General features: G+C 44.5%; 1 protein-coding gene across 1 annotated transcript in view; it reads right to left on the bottom strand.

The window, feature by feature from the left end:
• MAMDC2 (MAM domain containing 2) overlaps window positions 1-21,219 on the bottom strand; it is a 158,485-nt gene that overhangs the window by 83,222 nt on the left and 54,044 nt on the right. Inside the window, exons 3-5 of the mRNA XM_047700583.1 lie at window positions 5,367-5,638; window positions 3,348-3,432; window positions 351-488 (exon numbers count right to left, since the gene is read on the bottom strand). Coding sequence (XP_047556539.1) covers window positions 351-488; window positions 3,348-3,432; window positions 5,367-5,638 — 495 coding nt within the window. The remainder of the gene's footprint in view (window positions 1-350; window positions 489-3,347; window positions 3,433-5,366; window positions 5,639-21,219) is intronic.

The following is a 21,219-nucleotide window of genomic DNA, read 5'->3' as shown; positions in this document are numbered from 1 at the left end:
AGCAGCCTAGGATTATTCCTGCCTTGCCTTTAGGGACAAGAAATATAAAACAACAAATCAATAAGAAAGTAAAGTATAACATGGAAAGGTGAAAAGAGCAAGACCAGGTCACAGGTGAAGAAAAGCCTTGAACTGGGTGACGTTAGCCTTAGTTACAGAGCTCCTGTCTGCAGCCAGTCTCGGTCTTATGACCCGTCCTTCCCTGCTCTTCCGCCAAGCTTCCCAGTCCTTACTCACCCTCCCTTCTCCCTTCCCTGTTGACAGGGCCGTAGTTAGGTCAATGGACAGGGCAGGAGAGGGAGGTGGAAACACTACCCTCAGGGAAAGGACTCCACCTGTCCCCAGCTCACCCAGTTCGCTTTTGAGCGTATGGTCCTGCGGGAGAACGGAAGGGGAGTTCCGAATGCTTCCTCCGCCGACAAACCAGTTCACGTTGGGGTTCCAGCGGTTCACAAAGCCACAGAGATGATTTTCTTCAAAGTCACATTCTGGCAAAGGAGAAATGAAGACGCACTTTGTGGAGACACAGTCATACCCAGGTATATACCCCTACTCACTGCCCAGTTTGCTTCCGTATTCAGATACGTTTCCCATTCCCTCTGACCACTGGAAGCTTTGGACTAGGATCCCTGGATAATGCTGGAAACTGTAATTCATCCTTGGTTCTTTGGATGACGGTCCCTGCACTGACTAGCCATGTGAATTGCAGCATGACCTCTCTCGGGCTCTATGCCTTCATTTGTGAAACAAGGGAACGGTCCCACCACACGGGTTGTCAAAACACAGAGCCGGGTGTGTGGTTAGGGCTCAGTGCCTCAGCCAGCTCTGCTTCAAAGCTCTATTTGGGACCATCCTCTTAGCTCCAGAACTTATATCTGTCACCCTTCTGGTAGCCCATATCTCCAACCCCTTCTCTCCCGTTGGCAGACGAGATACCCAGGGCTAAAGGACATGTCTCCTAGGTGCTAACAGCTTCTGTTTTTCTTATTAACCAGAAGCATTCAGAATAGGCAGCACAGGCCTATCCTGGGCTCTGAGTCCTTCTGCAGCTCCTCAGTGGAGAAGAGAGAGAAAATAAAGAGACTTCACCTACCGCCCCCGTTCCTTTTAGTAGACTGCATGTGTGCACAGGTAAACTGTTCCCAGTCAACAACTACTCTAGTGGGAATGAGAAGCTCACAAACCAGTGCCTATATTGACCCCCATAATCATCAATTACAAATATGAAATTCGATTGTCCTGACCATCTCCCATGACCCCTCCAGAACCCACCCCCACTTTTTTTTTTTCACTCCAGTGGTAGACCTGCATGGACTGTGTCACTGGCCTCCCCTGCCTTCTATCTTCCTGTTGGAGTCGACCAATGGAAAGCAGGAGAACGAGGCTGGTGTCCATTCCTCCAGCTCCCTCCCTGCCAGGTTCTCATGGGTTGGCTATGTCCCTGCCCTGAGGACAGGGTCTGAATAAGAAGCCCTTCCCACACAGCCACTGGCTCCAGGCTCTGGTGGCCCCTCCGCCCCGCCCTCAAGGCTGTTGAATCATCACTCTTACTAGCCCTGGATTACCCCTAATGCTTTTGCTGGTTTCCTTCACGCAACCACACCTTTGTAGCCCCTATTGAGTCTTCTTCAAGTCCCTCTGGTTGAATGGACCCTCTCTTTCCACTTTCCTGCCAGGACCCCGATTGATATAGTTATCAAAGTGTACTTCCATTAGCAACCACTGAAAAATTTTAAGATTTTGATCTGTACCTCTCCCACTGCAGCGTCTGCCAAGAAATACCCCATGTTCTATGCCAAAGGCTGCTCGAGAATAAAATAGCAAAATAGTCCTGAATGTGCCAGGTACTATTCTAAGCACTTTAGCTGAATAAACTTATCTAATTCTCAATACAGTCCCATGAGGTAGGTACTATTATTGACCTATTTTGCAGATGAGGAAACAAAGAGAGAGCACAGAAACGAAGGTGAGGGGATGGTGGAAAAGGCATCTCAACAAGATGGAAGTACTGGCACTCCTGTTTTTTAAACAAACCAGAAGCCATTGAGTGATTTGAAGAGAAGAAATTTACATGTTGAAAGTGCTCAGCACTGGGCCAGTGACCTTCATACCTAATGATCTCATCAGCCCCCCGCATGATTCCTAGGAGGAAAGCATTTTATACCCATTTTGTAGATGGAGAAACAGAGGGAGCTACCAGGGGGAGCCTGGGTCTAACCCCACTGTAGCTTCAGAACATGGTCACTGTTTCTTCCCTCCTGTTTTCCTTCACTTGCCTTAGTATTATCTTTGGAAGGTCAAAACAGAAGTGAGAGGGAATTAGCAAAAGCTCTTTTTTATTCAGAATCGCCTTTGACTCTCCTTCCTCTTCCTCTCCAGAGCTGTTCAACCTCCTAGGCTGTCACTGCTAAAAATCTGGCCGTCTCCCACTTTTTCCCTATTCGGGCCCAATGTTGGGCCTTTGTTATGTCCTGTCTGTAAGGTTACAACCATGTCGGGGGTCTGCCTCTCCTAAGCATATTCCTTGTTTCCAAGTCACTTTCCATGGGGCTGCCAGAGTCACCAGGCGAGGACAGAGCCTGCAGGCCCTTCCTCCGCTGACTTGGAGAACTCGCTGACCACAGAACCATCCACACTCTTCAGCTGGGATCCAGACTCTTCCCAAAGCCTCACCTGGATCCTGATGAGCACTTCCAGCACCTTCCTCTGCTCCTGGCCAGTGCCTGAGCGGGCTCTGCGCTTCCTCCCCACTGGGCTCTGGGCGCTCTTCCCCTGGACCTGCCCATCACTGAACTCCCCCGCTTCCTGAAACCTCAACTCCAATGCAGCTCTGGTGTTGAGTGCTGCCCTTGTCCTGTCCTCCTCCTCCCTGCACCCCCATAGCCTGGCCTGGCCTCCTCCAGCAGTGCCCATCTCATAGAGAAATAACACCAATCACAGACAAGCAGAAGGTGAGTGGCCACGGGGCACTGAGGGGCCAAGATGTGTTTGAGAGAAATGGAGAAAATGAGGAAAGAAGGGAATGCGGAGCCTGCTTTTCTGGGGGAAGCGGAGTTCACAGCGAAACGGAAATTACCGTTATTAGACGATGTGGAGGTTCGGGCAGAAGCTCCGGTTCTAGCTGCTGCATCTCCTTTCCCTGCGCTAATCCAGCCAGTCCGGGCACACTCCAACGAGACAACACGCCCCATTCAAGAGAGCCTCGAGAAGCGGCTAAGCTACGGTGCATTGTGCACTGACTTCCATGAAACACCCTGCCTGTAGGATTCATTCCGTTCCTTCTGGCAACAGATTTAAGAAGATTCACAATTTCACATTCTGATGCAGTGAGAACGAAACCCACTTACCAATACAGTAGCCCGTGGTCATCTTGATTTCAAAGAGGGCGATGCTGGCCGTGGTGCCCGGTCCCAGCAGCCCTTCGACTAAAATCTGCATGACACATGAGGAAGAAGGGAGTTAGGCTTCCAACACCGTGTTTTCCTGGCTCTGTATCTCAGAGACTAGTCAGGAGCTGTTCAGGAGCTCAAGGCAAGGTGAGATTGCTTGTCTCAGCTAATTCCTGGCAATCTCATGTGGTAGCAATCTCACGGTGGGCTCTAAAAGAATGTGTGTGTGTGTGTGTGTGTGTGTGTGTGTACAAGGTGAGCAAGATGTCCAGTAAACGCTTGGAGCCAACTGTCTTCAACTGCTGTCTCAACCACCCCCTCCTCTAACCTGTGACGGCACCAGTTGGCTACGGATGGAGAGGAGGGCTGGTGACCTTGGGGAAATGCATTCTGAGAGCTGTCAGGGACTCAGGACACAGGCCTCAGTGGGGAAAACTCCTGTAGGAGGAGGTGGAGCAGGCAGGAAGTACAATCTGACTAGTGGTGGGAGACCCCCACACGAGATGGAAGCAGCTCCTAAATCAACTTGTAGTTTCCATATTGCTAAAAAAAAATTCTGAAAATTTTAAATAAAGAACCAAGGGAAGCATGACAATTTACGTGACTGATTTCAAGAACTGTTGTGGTTCATCTCTGACCCCGTTTCTGAAAGTCTTTGCTTCTCTTTACGTGACTTCAGCCCAGTCTTTGGCAACTACGCTGGGAGATTTAGGATGTGGCCTACTGCTGGGTGGACAGTGTGAACTAGAGAGCTCGGACCTCAGTGCTCCTTCCCTCAATCCCGCATCCTGCCTGAGGGGAGGAGAAGATGGCATTTCAACGCTTCTTCAGGGAGAGAGATGGGATACAGAATTGAAAGGGGAATTAGGAATGGAGAAAGTGTTTATGAAGGCCTCATTCTTTCCTCCATGACATAGTTTCAACCATGTCACACTTCGCATCTGGCCATGTGAGTCCAGATCCCATCCTCCTTCCCTGCTCTAGACAACATCCAGCCTAATGTCACATGGTCAACCTTCCTCTTCCAACACTTCTGATGGAACATCCTCCATCTTTGAAAAGGACTGAGAACATGTCCTTTACGAATCTTTCCCTCTTCAAAGTATCTCCACTCTTTCTTTAACTACAGTGAATGTCTTATTCAAAATAAAGAAGATGTGGTATATATACACAATAGAATACTATGCAGCCATCAAAACAAATGAAATCTTGCCATTTGTGATGACGTGGATGGAACTAGAGGGTATCATGCTCAGCGAAATAAGTCAATCGGAGAAAGACAACTATCATATGATCTCCCTGATATGAGGAAGTGGTGATGCAACATGGGGGCTTAAGGGGGTAGGAGAAGAATAAATGAAACAGGATGGGATTGGGAGGGAGACAAACCATAAGTGACTCTTAATCTCATAAAACAAATTGAGGGTTGCTGGGGGGAAGGGGGTTGGGAGAGGGGGGTGGGGTTATGGACATTGGGGAGGGTATGTGCTATGGTGAGTGCTATGAAGTGTGTAAACCTGGCGATTCACAGACCTGTACCCCTGGGGATAAAAATATATTACATGTTTATAAAAAATTAAAAATTTAAAAAAAATGAAAAAAAAAATTGTAGCAAACAGACTGTTAGGAAGATACAACACAGAACTCAGAAAGGTGAAACAAAATGATTAGAAATGAGAACACCTAAAGCCCATTAAAAAATAAATCTCAATTGAAGAGGCTGGTTTAGGCTCCATTTAGACTCTCACAGAATCCCATTTAAATACACAAGAAAGAAATCTGGGAAGAAGCTTTTCTAAAGAATAAAAAAAATATTAACTTAATAATTATTAATTACTAATATCCCCCTGGGGCATATCTCTTCTAAAGCAGTGCATCCTAGCACAGGAGATAAGTAACTTCAGTAGCAGAAATTGTCACAAGATCTCAGAGTAGCATAGTGCTGTATGATAAGCCAGGCACCTATATTCTACCTACCTTGAATTTCTTAGTACTGTTTTGTAAATCCAAGCTGGCTATGAGCCAGCTGTCTGAAGGTTCCTTAGCTGACCAAAGCAAGCGATCAAAGCTTTCATCTTGAAATCTCACATAGAGGTTCAGCCGGCTGGTGTCTGATGGAGACCCTGAAGACGTGGTTATCTGGTAGACCAGCCGGAGGCAGCTCCATTCCTCAGCCTGTAGGTCAGAGCTCAGCAGCACAGCCTTTTCCCCCGGCTTGGCAAAGGAGGTGTCCACGTAAATGTAGTGGCCTGGAAAGAGAAAGGAGCACCAGGAAAGCATTGGCCTGCTGTTTGCAACTCAAGGAAATACACAACTGTGGTCCAGTGAAGCTAAGGGCAGGTACGGCTTGCCAATGCATTTCAGTGACCTCCCAAATGTTGCCTGAACATGGGATCTCTGCCTTCTTGTGAAAAACTAGAAGGTCCCACAACACTGAGACCACAGTCACATGACAACAACAGGTTGGAGCTACACAGTCCTGCCTCTTCAGACGGTAGCATGGGTGCTCCATTTTTTCCATAATCCCCACTACTCGCTATTACCCCCCTGACACTGAAGCCAGGTGTCTGTTGCCTATTATCATCTCACATCAGGCCTATTGAGCATGTTGCATTCGTCTTCCTGGTCTCCATACTCATGAGATTTCAAGAACTTCAGAACCCAGAAGAGCAGCATGCCTCTGCTGGAGTCAGAATACCATGGTGGACTCAACCTTCTCCTTCCACAGCTCCCCTCATACTCAATGATTTGATCTGCATCTACTTTGCATCATTAGAGTAGATTGAATTTATTTGGTTGCCTCAGATCTTGCGGACTAGGCAAAGTTCATTGTCAGCTAATTTTTAAGATTAGGAGTAACACTCTCCTCCTCTACACTCTTCCACAATGAAATCTCATAGTTCTGAAAACTAAATGGAAAAGTGCGTGCAAAAACATGGAGGACAGAACAAAATGGATTGGAAGCAAGAACTGTAGCCGGAGCCTTCTGAATTTGACTCTGGTCAGTGGCTTCCTCTAGCAGGGACCTGCGCCGCCTGTGTGTCTTGGGGACCCACTGCCTGTGGGACCTGCACTCTCATTCATGCTCACAGGTACCCACATTCATGGCCAGCATCTCACCTGCTGCCTTCCATCCTGGAACCACCTCCCCACCCCTTGCATTTTAGGCTCCAACACCAAACTCTTACTAGAAAGGCTCTGCAATTCCTCCTTGCTTTGCTGGATCTTCCTCGGCCCCTCTTCCCCTGCTCATTGCCCAAGACGCCAACCCCAGGCAGGCCCCAGGGCTTTGTGGTGAGTACTGATGGGCCAGCAGAGGCTCGGCTGACGGCCAACCTCGCAGTTAGGATGCTGTCTTCAGGGAGCCTCACTGGCCAGCAAAGGGTTTCGAGATCAACATCTGTCTCCGATGGGCAGTCTTTAAACACAGCGACCACCCACCCAGCACAAATAGCACCTGCTTCTAGATGTCAACCCAGGCACCCCTGGGGGGAAATCTGGCCCCTTCTGTCATCGCCGCCAACACCATCACTCCCTGCACAGACAGAACTCTCACTGTGAAGCAGGTACTATTCTAAGGCTTTCACATGCATTTATTAGCTGTGGGGCCTGCTGGGTTTGGAAGCACTAGGCCAGGGCTCTTGAGGACAACTCTTTTTTAAACAGAAATGGCAGCTTCTCTGTGCCATGAGGGAATGTATAAGTGCCATCCTCATTTCACGGTCCCCGCTATTGTCCCCACAGAAGGGACTCTAAGCAGGCTGGTAGTGGGGTGGGCATGGGGACCGGGGAGCTCCTGAGAGCACCTCAAACCTTTCCTGAGGAAGTAGAGATTTGGCACATGAGGTAAGCAGAGGAAAGGAACAAAGTCCTCGCTGTGTCTGCTGGAGTCTCCCATCCCGTACCAAGCCTGCTGCCTACAGGCTCCACTCTCCCACTCCCTATTGTCTTTCCCAGTTCTGGAAGAAAACAACTCACAGCAGTGGCTCTCAAACTTGAGCCCGGAGTCACCTACTGGGCCCACTCCTGAGTTACCATCATCTAGGTCTGGGGTGATGCTGTAATTCTAACAGATTGCATTTCTGAGAAGTTCCAGGGGATGCTGATGCTGCTGGCTTGGGGACTACATTTGAGAAGCAAAGATTTACAGTATCTGCCAGAGAGATAGGACTCATTATTTAGCAACCTTTTTTTAAAAAAAGAATTGCTTATTCATTTTAGAGCAGGGGGAGGGGCAGAGGAAGCGGGAGAGAGAGAATCTCAAGCAGACTCCCCACTGAACACGGAACCCAATGCAAGGCTCGGTCCCAAGACCTGGAGATCATGACCTGAGCCCAAATCAAGAGTCAGAGGCTTAGCTGACTGAGCCACCCAGGAGCCCCCTTTAGACACCTCTCAAAGAAAGATCTGGCTACTGGAGCACATAGAGGAGGGAAGAGACAGTTCCACTTGGAGGTAAAACTCCAAGTTAAGTAAATGTGGGCTACAGCAGGCTCGAGAGCCTATCTACTGGTGATTATCTTGATTTTTCAGTGACTGCCATAAAAAAAAATCTCTCTTAGAGCTAGAGAGTACTATGCTAAGTGAAATAAATCAGAGAAAGACAAACACATATGATGGTACTCATATGTGGAACTTAAGAAAGAAAACAAACGAGCCAGGGATGAGGGTGAGGGGAAGAGCAAGAGGCAAACCAAGGAACTGACTCTTTTCTTTTCTTTTCTTTTTTTTAAGATTTTATTTACTTATTTGACAGACAGAGATCACAAGTAGGCAGAGAGGCAGGCAGAGAGAGAGGAGGAAGCAGGCTCCCTACTGAGCAGAGAGCCCGATGCGGGGCTCGATCCCAGGACCCTGGGATCATGACCTGAGCCGAAGGCAGAGGCTTTAACCCACTGAGCCACCCAGGCGCCCCCAAGGAACTGACTCTTAACTATGAATAACAAACTGAGGGTTATGAGAGGGAAAGGGCCTGTGGGGATTGGGGAAATAGGTGATGGGGATGAAAGACGACACTTGCTATAATGAGCCCCAGGTGATGTATGGAAGTGTTGAATCACTATACTGTACAACAGAAACTAATAGTACACTAGGTTCACTAGCTGGAATTTCAATAAAAACTTAAAAAAAAAATCTCTCCTTGGGCGCCTGGGTGGCTCAGTGGGTTAAAGCCTCTGCTTTCGGCTCAGGTCATGATCCCAGGGTCCTGGGATCGAGTCCCGCATCGGGCTTTCTGCTCAGCAGGGAGCCTGCTTCCTCCTCTCTCTCTGCCTACTTGTGATCTCTGTCTGTCAAATAAATAAATAAAATATTTTAAAAAAATCTCTCCTTGATGTAATCTCTCACTATATCCGATTTTATTATAAGCCTATGCTAATGTTCTCATAGTAAGAACCTTTGAGAGCACATACTATCAAAAGTTATTTAAAATATCTTGATAGTATACAGTATGAAAGTTGGTGCTACTTATTGAGAGATCTTGGTATCTCAGTTGTAAACGTTAGCTATTTCAAAATATTGGGAATTTGCATGTAAACTGCAAACCTCAAATTTCTTTTCAGTCCTGCTGTGCGAATGTTCCCATTAGCCATTACAATGCATCCAGATTTAGCTACCTGATTTTAGATCCACTCAGCAGAACAATGCATTTTCCCAGATCAAAGAATGAGCTCAAGAGCCACCCACCTCTACTAACACAGCCAAGCTCAAGACAGATTTTCTTAACTAATTACTAGTCCCCCACCCCCACCCCACCTTGCCTGGATATAGCCCAGAATCCTTCTAAACAGTGTTCCATGTGGTCACTTACCCATCAGTTTGAGTTAGTACTTGTGATGAAACTATGTGCTTTATCCTTGTTTGTGGCTTCAGTGTCATACAGAGTTAAACCGAACTAGCTGTGGTCATGTTAGAGGGAAACCAGACGAGAAGGAACATGGTAAATTTTGAAGAAGTTTTAGAACATGAAGAAAGAATAAAAAAGATATTGGTATCCGGGATGGTGCCCTTCCCTGGACTCTCACTAATAAAATCGCTATTTTGGAACAAACTGATAATGTTTTTGGTGAGTTGTTTCTTCTGACTTTATTAAAAAGAATCATTTTGCTACTGAGTCAATGAGGTCTTCTTTGTATGGGAAATATTTCATTTATTCTACGCTCAATCTTAGCTAAAGGGCTGAGAAGCGATATATTTCATTCATTCTATCTGGACTGACATCTGGAAGTTAATTTTGAACAGAAGTTACACACAATAAAACTCACCCTTTTAATATAATTCAGTGGTTTTTAATATACTCACAAAGTTCTGCAACCAGCACTGCTACCTATTTCCAGAATCTTTTCACCACCCAAAAAAGAAATCCCATACCAAATTTTTCCCTCCTGCTAGCCTCTGGGAACCACAGATTTATTTTCTATTTGCCTTTTCTGGAAATTTCAAATGAATGGAATTCTGTAATGTGGGCTTTTGTAACCGGCTTCTTTCACTTAGCATCATGTTTTTAAAGTTCACCACAGTGTAGCATGTATTAAAATTTCGTTCTTTTTTGAGGCTGAATAATATTCCATTTTATGGATATACTGCTATTTAACAACTCATCAGTTGATGGGCATGTGGGTATTTTCTACCTGTTGGCTGTTATGAATAACACAACTATGAATATTTGTGTACAAGTTTTTATGTAACATAAATTTCAGTTCTCCTAGGTATACATGGAGGAGTAGAACTATTAGGTCAATGATAATTCTATGTTTAACTGTGAGGAGCTGCCAAGCTGTTTTCTAAAATGGCAACAGCATTTACATGTCCATGAGGAATGTACGAGAGTTCTAGTTTCTCCACGTGTTCATCAACGCTTGTTACTATCCATCTTTAGTTATTATTGCCATCTGGTAGATGTGAAGTGGTACCTAACTGTGTTTTTGATTTGCATTTCTCTAATAACGAATGACATAGTGCATTCTTTTGTGTGCTTATTGGCCATTTGCACTTTGTCTGTTTGTTTGTTTTTAGAGCAGTGGGGGCAGAGGAGAGGGAGAGAGAGAATCTTAAGCAGGTTGCATGCCCAGCACAGAGCTGGATTTGGGGCTCCATCTTGCAATCCTGAGATCATGACCTGAGCTGAAATCAAGAATCAAATGCTCAATCGACTGAGCCACCCACACACCCCAGCATATCATCTTTGAAGAAATGTCTATTCAAGTCTTTTGCTCATTTAAAAAATTGGGTTACTTCTTTTTCTATTGTTAAATTATAAGATTATATATTCTAGATCTTATCAGATACATGATTTGCAAGTATTTTTTTCTTTTCACTTTCTTGATGGTACCTTTTGAAGAACAAAAGTTTTTAATTTTGATAAAGTCCATGAAACAAGATGGGATTGGGAGGGAGACAAACCATAAGTGACTCTTAATCTCACAAAACAAACTGAGGGTTGATGGGGGGAGGGGGTTGGGAGAGGGGGGTGGGGTTATGGATATTGGGGAGGGTATGTGCTAAGGTGAGTGCTGTGAAGTGTGTAAACCTGGCAATTCGCAGACCTGTACCCCTGGGGATAAAAATATATGTTTATAAAGCTATAAAAAAAAAAGAAAAAGAAAAAAGAAAGGATGAATACCCAAGTTTTGTAGCAACATGGACGGGACTGGAAGAGATTATGCTGAGTGAAATAAGTCAAGCAGAGAGAGTCAATTATCATATGGTTTCACTTATTTGTGGAGCATAACAAATAGCATGGAGGACAAGGGGAGATGGAGAGGAGAAGGGAGTTGAGGGAAATTGGAAGGGGAGGTGAACCATGAGAGACTATGGACTCTGAAAAACGATCTGAGAATTTTGAAGGGGTGGGGGGTGGGAGGTTGGGGGCACTAGGTGGTGGGTATTGTAGAGGGCACGGATTGCATGGAGCACTGGGTGTGGTGCAAAAATAATGAATACTGTTATGCTGAAAAAATAAAAATTAATTAATTTTGATAAAGTCCAATTTCCCATTTTTGCTTTGGTTGTGTATGCTTTTGATGTCATAGCCAAGACACTACTGTTTAATTTAAAGACATACAGGTTTACAGTTATGTTTTCCTCTAAGAGTTTTATAGTTTTAGCTGTTACATTTAGGACTTTGATCTATTTTGAGTTCATGTTTGCCCATTAAATTGTTCTGGCATCTTGTTGAAAATCAGTTGAGCATAGATATAAGGATTTATTTCTGAACTCTCAATTCTATTCCATTGACTTATATAATAAATAAGCACTCCCAATGTTGCAAGTCTTTGAGTAATTTCAAGTTCTTGAAAAGTCGATTTTCACAACTGTTGACTGTTTTTGTGGCTTTTATGGGGACAGGATTTTCTGAAGTCCTCATTGCACCATTCTTGCTAACATCATTCCCTTTCTTCACCTTTTTTTAACCAATAAGAAAAGAAAATAATGTTCTGGGGACATTAAACACAAACAAATAAGAAAAAGGCAAAGAACGGGAGAGATCACATGCAGATTGATGCATCAGGTCAAGGGTCTGGGGAAAGATTTATTGGCCACAGTGTTGGAGTCATGATGACAGGAGGGGAGCGAAGGATACTCCTCAAATACTGTTGCTTAGGCAGTTTGAACTGATTTATAAGATATTTATTAGAAATGATAAAATCTTTATGAAGGGTCAGAAAAGGGCCATAAACTTCCAAATAGATTTTTTTCTTTAAAAGTAAGTCAGCAATCAAGCCCAATAATTAAACCACCCTGCCAGAAAGGTCGGGTTCCGTGAACCTCAGGGTATGAATGTCTTCTAGTCACATGTACGCATCAGAAAACATCAGAAAAATCTGTTCTATTTCAGTGAAGGCGGACATCACAAACAGAGTTCCAGGGTCACATTCAATTGTTCAACACATCTGTCCAGCTAGAGTTCAATGTATTAATGACTTCTAATAGCCGGCACAGTGTGCTGGGACTTAAATCCCAGGCCATCGCTATGGCATTATAGCCAGGATGTGAAATCATAGGGGCTTTCTGGTATCCCTGCAATTCTGTTTGCTGATGAATATACTGTCCTTCAGGAGTGATGGTCATGTCAAGGTGACCATGTGATGGACCCCACCTGGGATTTTTAAAGCATAACCTTTGTTTAAAGGTTCATCATGCATAGGCTTACTGTGTCATCAGTTTCTTTATCTGCAAAATGGGAATAACACAACAACGGAGTCCTATTATGTATACATTCAATATTTGGGAAAGCACTTGATGTACTCAAACAAAAAAACCCAAACCAACTGCAAATGACCCAACCACTGTAACATATACATTCACATAAGTTCATACAAATCGCCACTAAAAAAAAAAAATCTATTTACGTATTTCAACACTAAAAGGAAAATCGGCTGTGTTGTACATAGAAATAGTGTAATACATAGAAAACTGTATATAGAAACTTCCTCTATAATTAAGGAAGCCTCAAGGGCAGTTTTGATGGTATCTGATTTCCATCTTTTGTGCTAATTTAAGAACATAAATTCAAGCTCAAGTGAGATATGACTTCCCATCTATAGTCATTATAAGACCCTGATGAAAATGATGTCTATAAAAATTCTTTGGACACTGTTATGTTAATTGTTAGTTATTTCTCTTATCATTGGGGTGAGGGGGGGTCCTTTAGTTGTTCCAGAGATAGTGAGAAATTTATATTGCCTCCTATTTGTCCAGTATGGTTCAGAGCCAATATTTGTTCAGGTAGAAGACCAGGAACACCTTTTCAGTGCTGGTAGTGACAACAGTCTTCCCTCCATTCACCCTATTTGACCCTCCATGTTGACGTCTACAACTCTGCTCTTCAGTGCTGGGCCCCTCCTGGGTGCCCGGCCTCAGTAGCACCTGTCCTCACAGCTAAGCTCCCCGGGCTCTTACCCAGGGTTACTCAACATCCAAAGTGGAGTTCAGCACATTTACTCCTGGTGTGATCCTGGATGAAACCTCGTGACCGGGTCTGATAATGATGCCTACATCTTTATTTTGTTAGCTCTTAGGACCACACACATCTAACACAAGGACACAGCCTTCTTTTTGGCAGCTTCCTTCCTGGGGCTGAAGTCCAGCCCCTGAACTCAGGTGATGACCTCACCAGATTTCCTGAATGGCTTACTGCCTGCCTCCCTGGATGGGGTCCTGCCTGTAGAGGCACACGGCAGGGTGGGTAAGTCATTATTGCGCCAGCTCAACACTTGGTTCGAATCCCAAACCCACCACAAATCATGGCACTTCGAGCCAGTTACTTACGCTATTGGACAAGCGCTACCTTCATTCGTGAAATGAGTGTGCTAAAATAGTGACTTTGCAGATTTTCAAAGATTAAACAGGATAACATAAGTAAAGTTATGTTTAAAACATAAGTAAAACATAAGTAAAGCTTTTAGCACCATTCCCAAGGGCTTGTGGTCAACTCAATAAATGTTAGTTCTTATTTTTCCTGATATCTGATCAGCATACTCTCCCTAACGGCTAACCCATCTCATCATCTCGTGGTGGACCTCACTGACACCACGGGTTCTACCTGCTGCCCATCGTCCCGTCCTTCTGACACCAGCTCCTCCCCGCTGCACGGGAGACCCATCTGCACCCACATCCATTCTCCCTCATGCCTGATCCACAGCTGTGGGCACACCTCGGCCCCTTGCAGTCTGTCCCATGCCACTGCCCAGCTGCATTCTCTGCTATGACAATCATCTCCCAGATCTACCAAGTGATCAAAGCAGCCCGGACAATAATGCACGCAAAGACCTACCAGATATTCATAAGGGTTTTTGTCTATTGTGGGGAGAGGATGCCTCCACAGAGCAGCATTTTCAATTACGTACGAGCCACCAGCTTACCTGTGGAAGGAGTCTGGCTTTCTTTGCACATCAAAGACTTCCAAAAAATTAAAAAGTCAAATGCATACAAAATGCAGTGGGCATAGGGGTTCTCAAAAACCGAGATGTCAAAAAATTGACTACATTGCTGGAAAAGAAATAGCATAGCGTTTCTCAAATGTAAAAAACACTGTATTAAATACTTGGGATTGTGAATATCTGCTTTTTTCCTCAATCAGACTCACAGTCATTAATAAATCTACTGATTACCTCTGGCAGAAGAATGTTCTGTTATGAAATATCAAGGAAAAATCACAAATTTCTATGGTTTGCATAAAGTGTTCTCACCTTCTGTCCCTAGAGTTACCAGTATCCTCTGTGGTTTACTAAAAAATTTATGAATATATATGGAGAAGAAACAAAGATTCCAAGGGAACTGACGTTTGTTGTGTTGCAGGCATGGGATTCTTGACCTGTGTTCTTCCCTCTCAATCCTGACAGATGATCCCATCAGGCGGAACTTCCACTTCATGAGGGAGGAAAGAGAGATTCAGGAATGTTAATGCAGCAGTCCACGGTCACAGCTACCCAACCAAGGTCGGGCTCCAAGTCCATGCCTTCCCCCCTGCTCCACGCTGCCTCCAAATATTTCCTTGCCTGTCTCTATTAATTTATCTTTTCATACTTGTATTCATCTTCTTATAGCAGGAGAGCAAAGTTTTCACCCTTTCCCTGATGGAGGAATCCTGGAGGGACCGATGTCTCTGCATGGAAGCCCTTTTTGGCTTTTCTACACATACTCTTCATATTGATAACATGATAACCAGATTAACTTTTTAGCATCTTGCCTCAAATTTAAAAGGTTTTTAAACATGCAGAGTTTTCTAAAATTAGGGTATGCCTTATAAGTGATCTACAGTAATATACCTCCCCACCACCCGCAAAGGATGGTCACAAAACAAAGGTCAGAATCAACGCGTGCAGAGTAAGACATCTGCGTCTGCACTTGGATTAGTGACAGTGGTCAGACACTCCACAATCTTAGGCTCAGAGAACCCCAGCCATTATCCTCTGTAGTTACTGCTAGGGAGGGGGGACTGGGGCAACAAAGAGCCATTCAGCATGAGGATGACACCGGCTGAGACTCGTAAGTACAGGGCACAGCCCAGCATTTCAGTCCAATGTCCTAGTAAGTAATTACTCATGAGCACTGAACAGAAGGCACTATGTGTGCATCTTGTGTGTAATCAATGTCTGTGCTGGACTGGACCCCTGGTGTCAGACAACAGGGTGCTCTGTATTATCCAACATGAGCAAGGCTGCCAGACTTCCAACCTCCCTGCTGCCTTAAAAAGGGGCTCCCTATAAGGCACATCTCTTTTCAGTAAATGTTTTTGATGGGAATGGCTTCTCTTCTATCCTCTCCTTGACATATGAGTTCCCTAAAAATGACAAAGTTCCAAGAAACTTGTCATTCCCACTCAATAAAACTGCTCCAAACCCCTGATGTTTAGTTAGTCTAAACGGATAAAGAGATGAATGAGCTCTGAAAGGTAAGCACTGAAATCTAAATCCTGCCAGAAAGCAATGCACTTAGGAGGGCTGATCTGCAGGGTTACTACATAGGCAGGACTTCAGAAATGTAACATAAAATGATCTATAATTGAGAAGAAGTAACTGGCATTTGCAGTCCTATTTTGGTCCCGAGTAGTAAGAAACCCCTCCCAGAATGAAACCTCTGGTATAGCAGAGGCTTTCCTGTTGGGGAAGGTTTCAAATACCAATTTGCTTTAGGAGAAAGGAAAGTCTGCATTTAAAGAGCAGCTTCAAATTGCCACGTATGGGCTTTAGTGCCATGCTAGCACATAGGGCTGCAGGCAGGGGGATCCCTTTTCCTGCTGTGGAAATGGGCTTTTCAGCTTTCCTGGTATCCATTTCAGGAGGAATTGCTGCTGCTCACCAGTGGAGCCAGAGCTGTGCCCTGGACTGTAGAACTGCAGAAACTTTGCGTGCATGCATGCAGGGGCTGGAAGCCACCTTGCTGTGCACTGGTGCCTGGAAGCTTTCCTCCACTGCCACTTGCATCAACATTAAAGACAACGGGGAGGCCCAGGGCAGACCCAATGACCACAGTATGACCAGAAGCTGCCAACATGGGTCCTCGTCCTGGGAGAAGGCCATGGGGGTAGCTGGGTCTCACTTCTTCTTCTCTGTGATTCAGCAACTTCTCCCATATCTGGGGTGTTTGGGCCTTTGGGGAGTAAGGGGAATTCCTGCAGGAAATGTTATGACACTTTTCACCTGAGAGGTGGCTTTGTTCATAAATTCCTATACAAGTGGCATTAACCTCTGTGACTTCCCTTGGTCACAAAATGGTTTCTTCCTCTGGGTTCCTTGATACCCTCTCTCCTAGTTTTGGTCCTACTTTCCACCTGCTCTTCTCAGACTTCTCCTTGGGATCTTCTCATCTTCTTTTATCTCTTTAAGTGTTTAAGTGGTTGTGGGTCTGGTTTCTGTACTCCGATGAGTCTTTTCCCCTGTAGCAGGAATTGTCTCCCCAGTATCCATTCTCTCTTGCTTCCTTTGAAGAAGGCTAGCTTGATGGGGGCTGGGACTACACTGAGCCAGGCCCCTTGCACCCTGCTAGGCCATCCCTGTACGCAGAGGTGGCCAGTAACGAAGTTCCACGCAGAGATGGAAGAGAACCTTGTTGGATGGGGTTTCCAGGAAAGCCACTTTAAATATGGTCCTGATGCAGTTGGCTTGTCTTCCCATCTGAGCTGGAGTTGCAGTGGCCGTGATAAACTCAGGGGGTCATTAGGGTGACCAACTCATCCTAGTTAACCTGGGACTTTCCTGGCTTGAAAACAAAAAGTCTCATATCTTGAGAACCCTCTGAGTCCCAAACAAACTGACACAGTTGGTCATTCTAGCAAGTGACCTGAGGTTGGGAGTCATTGCTGGGGCCCTGGCAGAACCATCGAAGGGGCTGGTTCCTGCCCATACTGTAGAGTCTTCCAACCAGTCTGGACTTCTTAGCTCTGTACTTTTCATCATGACAGAGAAAAGCAAGTGCAAGTTTAAACCAGTGGTTTAGTCGTTTCTGCTACAGGCTTTTCAAATACCTGTCTGATTCCCACCCCCTGACTTTTAGCTTCCCAAATCTGTATCGCCAGCCTGATCCCTCCCCAATCTTCCAGACCCATGTGTCCGACTTCCTAGTGGGCCTCTCCCCTTGGACCAAACCCATCCTCTTTACCCCCAATCCTGTTCTTCCTCTGTGTTCCAAATATGAGTGACTCGAGCCCCTGACTACCCAGTGAGCAATTAAGAAATCTTAGCATCTTCACTGATATCCCTTCTCCGTCTTTTCCCAAAATTCTATCAGTCTTGATGACTTAATTTCCTAAATTCCTCTCCAAGCCATCCATTCCACCAGGTCTCCTGTCCTGCTCCATTTCAGGAGGCTTCTGCCTGGAGTATTGAGGCAGGCTTCCTGCTTGTGCAGAGAACCTTGCCCTACTCAAACCTGATCTGCACATGGTAGCCACAGTGTTTGTAGCGCCTTCTGGCCTAAAACACCTGAGAGAATTGCCGATGTCCTTGACTTATAAGGCCCTGATGTTCTGGCTGTCCTGGCTCACCATCACATCCTTGTCACAGTCTACAGCAGCACAGAGTTTCTTTTAGCTCCTTTATGCTAAGGTGCCACACTCTCTCTTGCTTCCTGGCCTTTTCAAATGGTGTTTTCTTTACCTAGGATAGTCTTTCATCTCCCTTCCTTCATACATTCCACTCTACTAGTTCTTGTTTCCTTTCCTAGCTCACTCCTACACTTTATTTGGTTCTTAGCTCAAGAGAGCCACTATGTACCACTGTGCAGTACACAACCTCGACAACTGTACATGGTGATCTTTTTAGATACTGCTTTTTCCAGGCAATATACTTATCTGTATTCCTCACTAGGTTTTAAACATATAAGGGCACATATCACATCTATCTGCCTCCTGGTAGGTGTTCTCTATATTTTTAAGGAAATGAATAAACTTCCTGATGATAGATTTCTTCTGTTATGTCTATATATAAAGGATGCATTAAAAGTCTTTTTTATTACAGAGATTTCTCATTAGGTTTGAGTTTCAATTCAATGTACTGTTATCCTAGGAAATGTGGCATTTAATGTAATTTCAACGGCAACCCACACTATACTTAATATTTCATGTATGTTCCCACTGTTAACTTCCCGAAACTCAAATTCTCATTATGTCAAGATACACAAAGGATTGTTAAAATACACAATTCTTTGCCTTTCTGGAACGCAGAATTTCTGGGAGGCATTCAGAAAATGCTTCAGTGTGTGATATTTCTAGATTCAAGAGAGCTATAGTTTTATCAGTTTCAAATTTCGAGGAGTTCCAAAGTGCAGAGATCAGCGATACCTCGGGAAGTGATGAGGTCAGCATTGCATAGACTTCTTGAATGCCATTTTCGTTCCCCCGACAACGGGGAAATTATTCTCATATCCTGGCTAACACTGCGAAAGTAGTCTTAAAAGATTACAAAGCCTTAAGCCTGGCAAAAGTAAAAACAAACGGCAGCAGGCAATCTCCAGTGTAAACAATCTACCAACATTCGAAACCACTACCGCAGATGTTGGTTCCACCCTCCTTTGCAGGGCCTGGGAAGGGTGCAGGCTGAAACCCTGCTGGCCCCAGCGGCAGTTGAAGAAGAGAAGTTTACCTTAGCAACCATCAACAGAAAACCAAATGATGAACCCGCAGTGAAAGGTCGTAGGGTATTTGGAAAGGGAGCCACGCTTGATACAATGTTTAACAAAGAGGTATGAAAACAGCAGAAAAGCCCACATTGTCTGATAGGGTTTTGTTCTATCAAAAAAGTCAGTTCTCGGGACACATTTTCCACTACAGGACTTGCCAGGCGGGGAAGATATTCCTTGGAAACTTAGGAAATGTGGAGGGGAATGACCTCAGGAGACCGCAGGTAAACGAACACACTGACAGGCCCCCTGGGTGCATCTAAAGGGAGAAAAGGATTCTTCTTCCATGGAATACCTGTCCATTGACAAGGAAATTTTCTTATTTTGACTTATAAGAAACTCTAAGCCCTATCTTACCAGTTTTGCCAATAATGCTGCTGAAAGCAGAGCTGAGTATTTTTGCTCATGCATTATGCAAGGCAACTTCGTCAAACAAAAGGAATTGTACACATTTCAGCTTCATACGAACCAGAATGAGATAGGAGTGCCTATGAAAATTTCACCACAGTACAGGTAAATAAATAAATCTGAATTAAAATATATTTTAAATATATATGTTTACATAAAAATGGATATACATACATATTTACTTTTATTTGCACTTTCTCATTTCAAATTCAGCATTTTATACCTATTATAAAGTATGAAGGCAAGTAGGAATAAGAATATTCAACGTAAAAAGAAAACATAGCTACAGGGATGAAGACAGTATTTTGTTGCTGCATTATGGAGAAGACATAACTTACCATGGTTGAACATAATAATAGAAAGAAGGGTTTAAATGAAAGTAAACCCCAGAATATCTTTTAAGTGAGCGAGCTGTTTTAGATTTGTGGCTTTAAAACTTTTTATTTTTCAAACATAATTAACACAGAACTTCATCTATTAACAGAGCAAAGAAGAGTGGATGGGGTTTGCCTGGTGGGCTAACAAGTTTTATTCTGTCCTTTGTTGTCTGGAGCAATTTTGCTTCTGGGGTCTCTTCCCTCCCAATTTATCTTGTTTACAGGGCCTTCGTGGCTTGTTCTGTGGACCTGGGAGTGGCTGGGACACCCCTGGCTTGGGCAGTCTGGGGTCTCTATGACATACTACCAGAGCCTCCCTGTCCACTCTGAGCCAGACTCCTGCTCCTTCCAAGACTTTGCCCAAGTTAGCGGGATGCCTGGTCTAGTCCATGAATGCACTCTCTCCCTGTCTGTGTAAGTAACCACATATACATGGCCTGAGAAAGCCTTATTTGCCAGACAGTCTTTCCTGAGGTCAAGAGCCAACATGTTCTACATTCCTCCTAACCCAGCAGTTCTCAATCTTGGAGGCATCTTGGAATCACCGAGGGAGGCCCAGACATCAGTCCACATCCTGGGAGACCCCTCTATCTTAGGCAGACTAGGATGGTTAGTTACCCTACTATAAACAGAATTTGTAGACTCCTCGCCAGTGGCTCTCACGTCAAACCAGGCTTGAGAAGGACTCTTTTTATCTGTTTGCTCTATTCTTTTGGTTCTCTCCCTGCTGACCATGCATGCAATGATGGCAGGCTCTGTGTCTATTCTACTCACCCCTTTAGCCCCAAGGTCTGGAACATACTAGATGTTCAACAAGTATGGACTAAGTGAGTTCAGCGGGATAACCTGCCATTCATTCACCCACAGTAAAGATGGTTTAAAATAAAGGCAACGCTTTTAAAGCCAAAAACAACAAACATTAGAAATGAAGTCCCTGTTAATATGTTTCAGAAATCCTCTTTAAATATGAAAATAGGGGCGCCTGGGTGACTTAGGGGGTTAAAGCCTCTGCCTTCACCTCAGGTCATGATTCCAGGATCCTGGAATCTCAGCAGGGATCCTGCTTCCTACTCTCTCTCTCTCTCTCTCTCTGCCTGCCTCTCTGCCTATTTGTGATCTCCGTCAAATAAATAAATAAAATCTTAAAAATAAATAAATAAATATGAAAATAAATGTATGACGATGTGCCCAAGGCATATAAGAAATCATAGCCAATTTGGTGGAAAAACAAGTCAGTGGGTTTCAATGAGCTGTATGCTATGGAGATCAAGGTACTAAGGACAAGAACACAGAGAGGAACTGTGTTTATTCCTTTTAATTTTAGAGCAGCTGTTTACAAAGTGCAGGGGTCTATTTCAGCTTTACGGCAACCCCAGGGTACAGGTGGATAATCATCATCCTTTATTTCACAGATCAGGAAAGCCAGG

This window comes from Lutra lutra, chromosome 13, assembly GCF_902655055.1.
Source record: "Lutra lutra chromosome 13, mLutLut1.2, whole genome shotgun sequence".
Classification (NCBI taxonomy): domain Eukaryota; kingdom Metazoa; phylum Chordata; class Mammalia; order Carnivora; family Mustelidae; genus Lutra; species Lutra lutra.
This window is presented reverse-complemented; position numbering and strand designations above follow the sequence as displayed.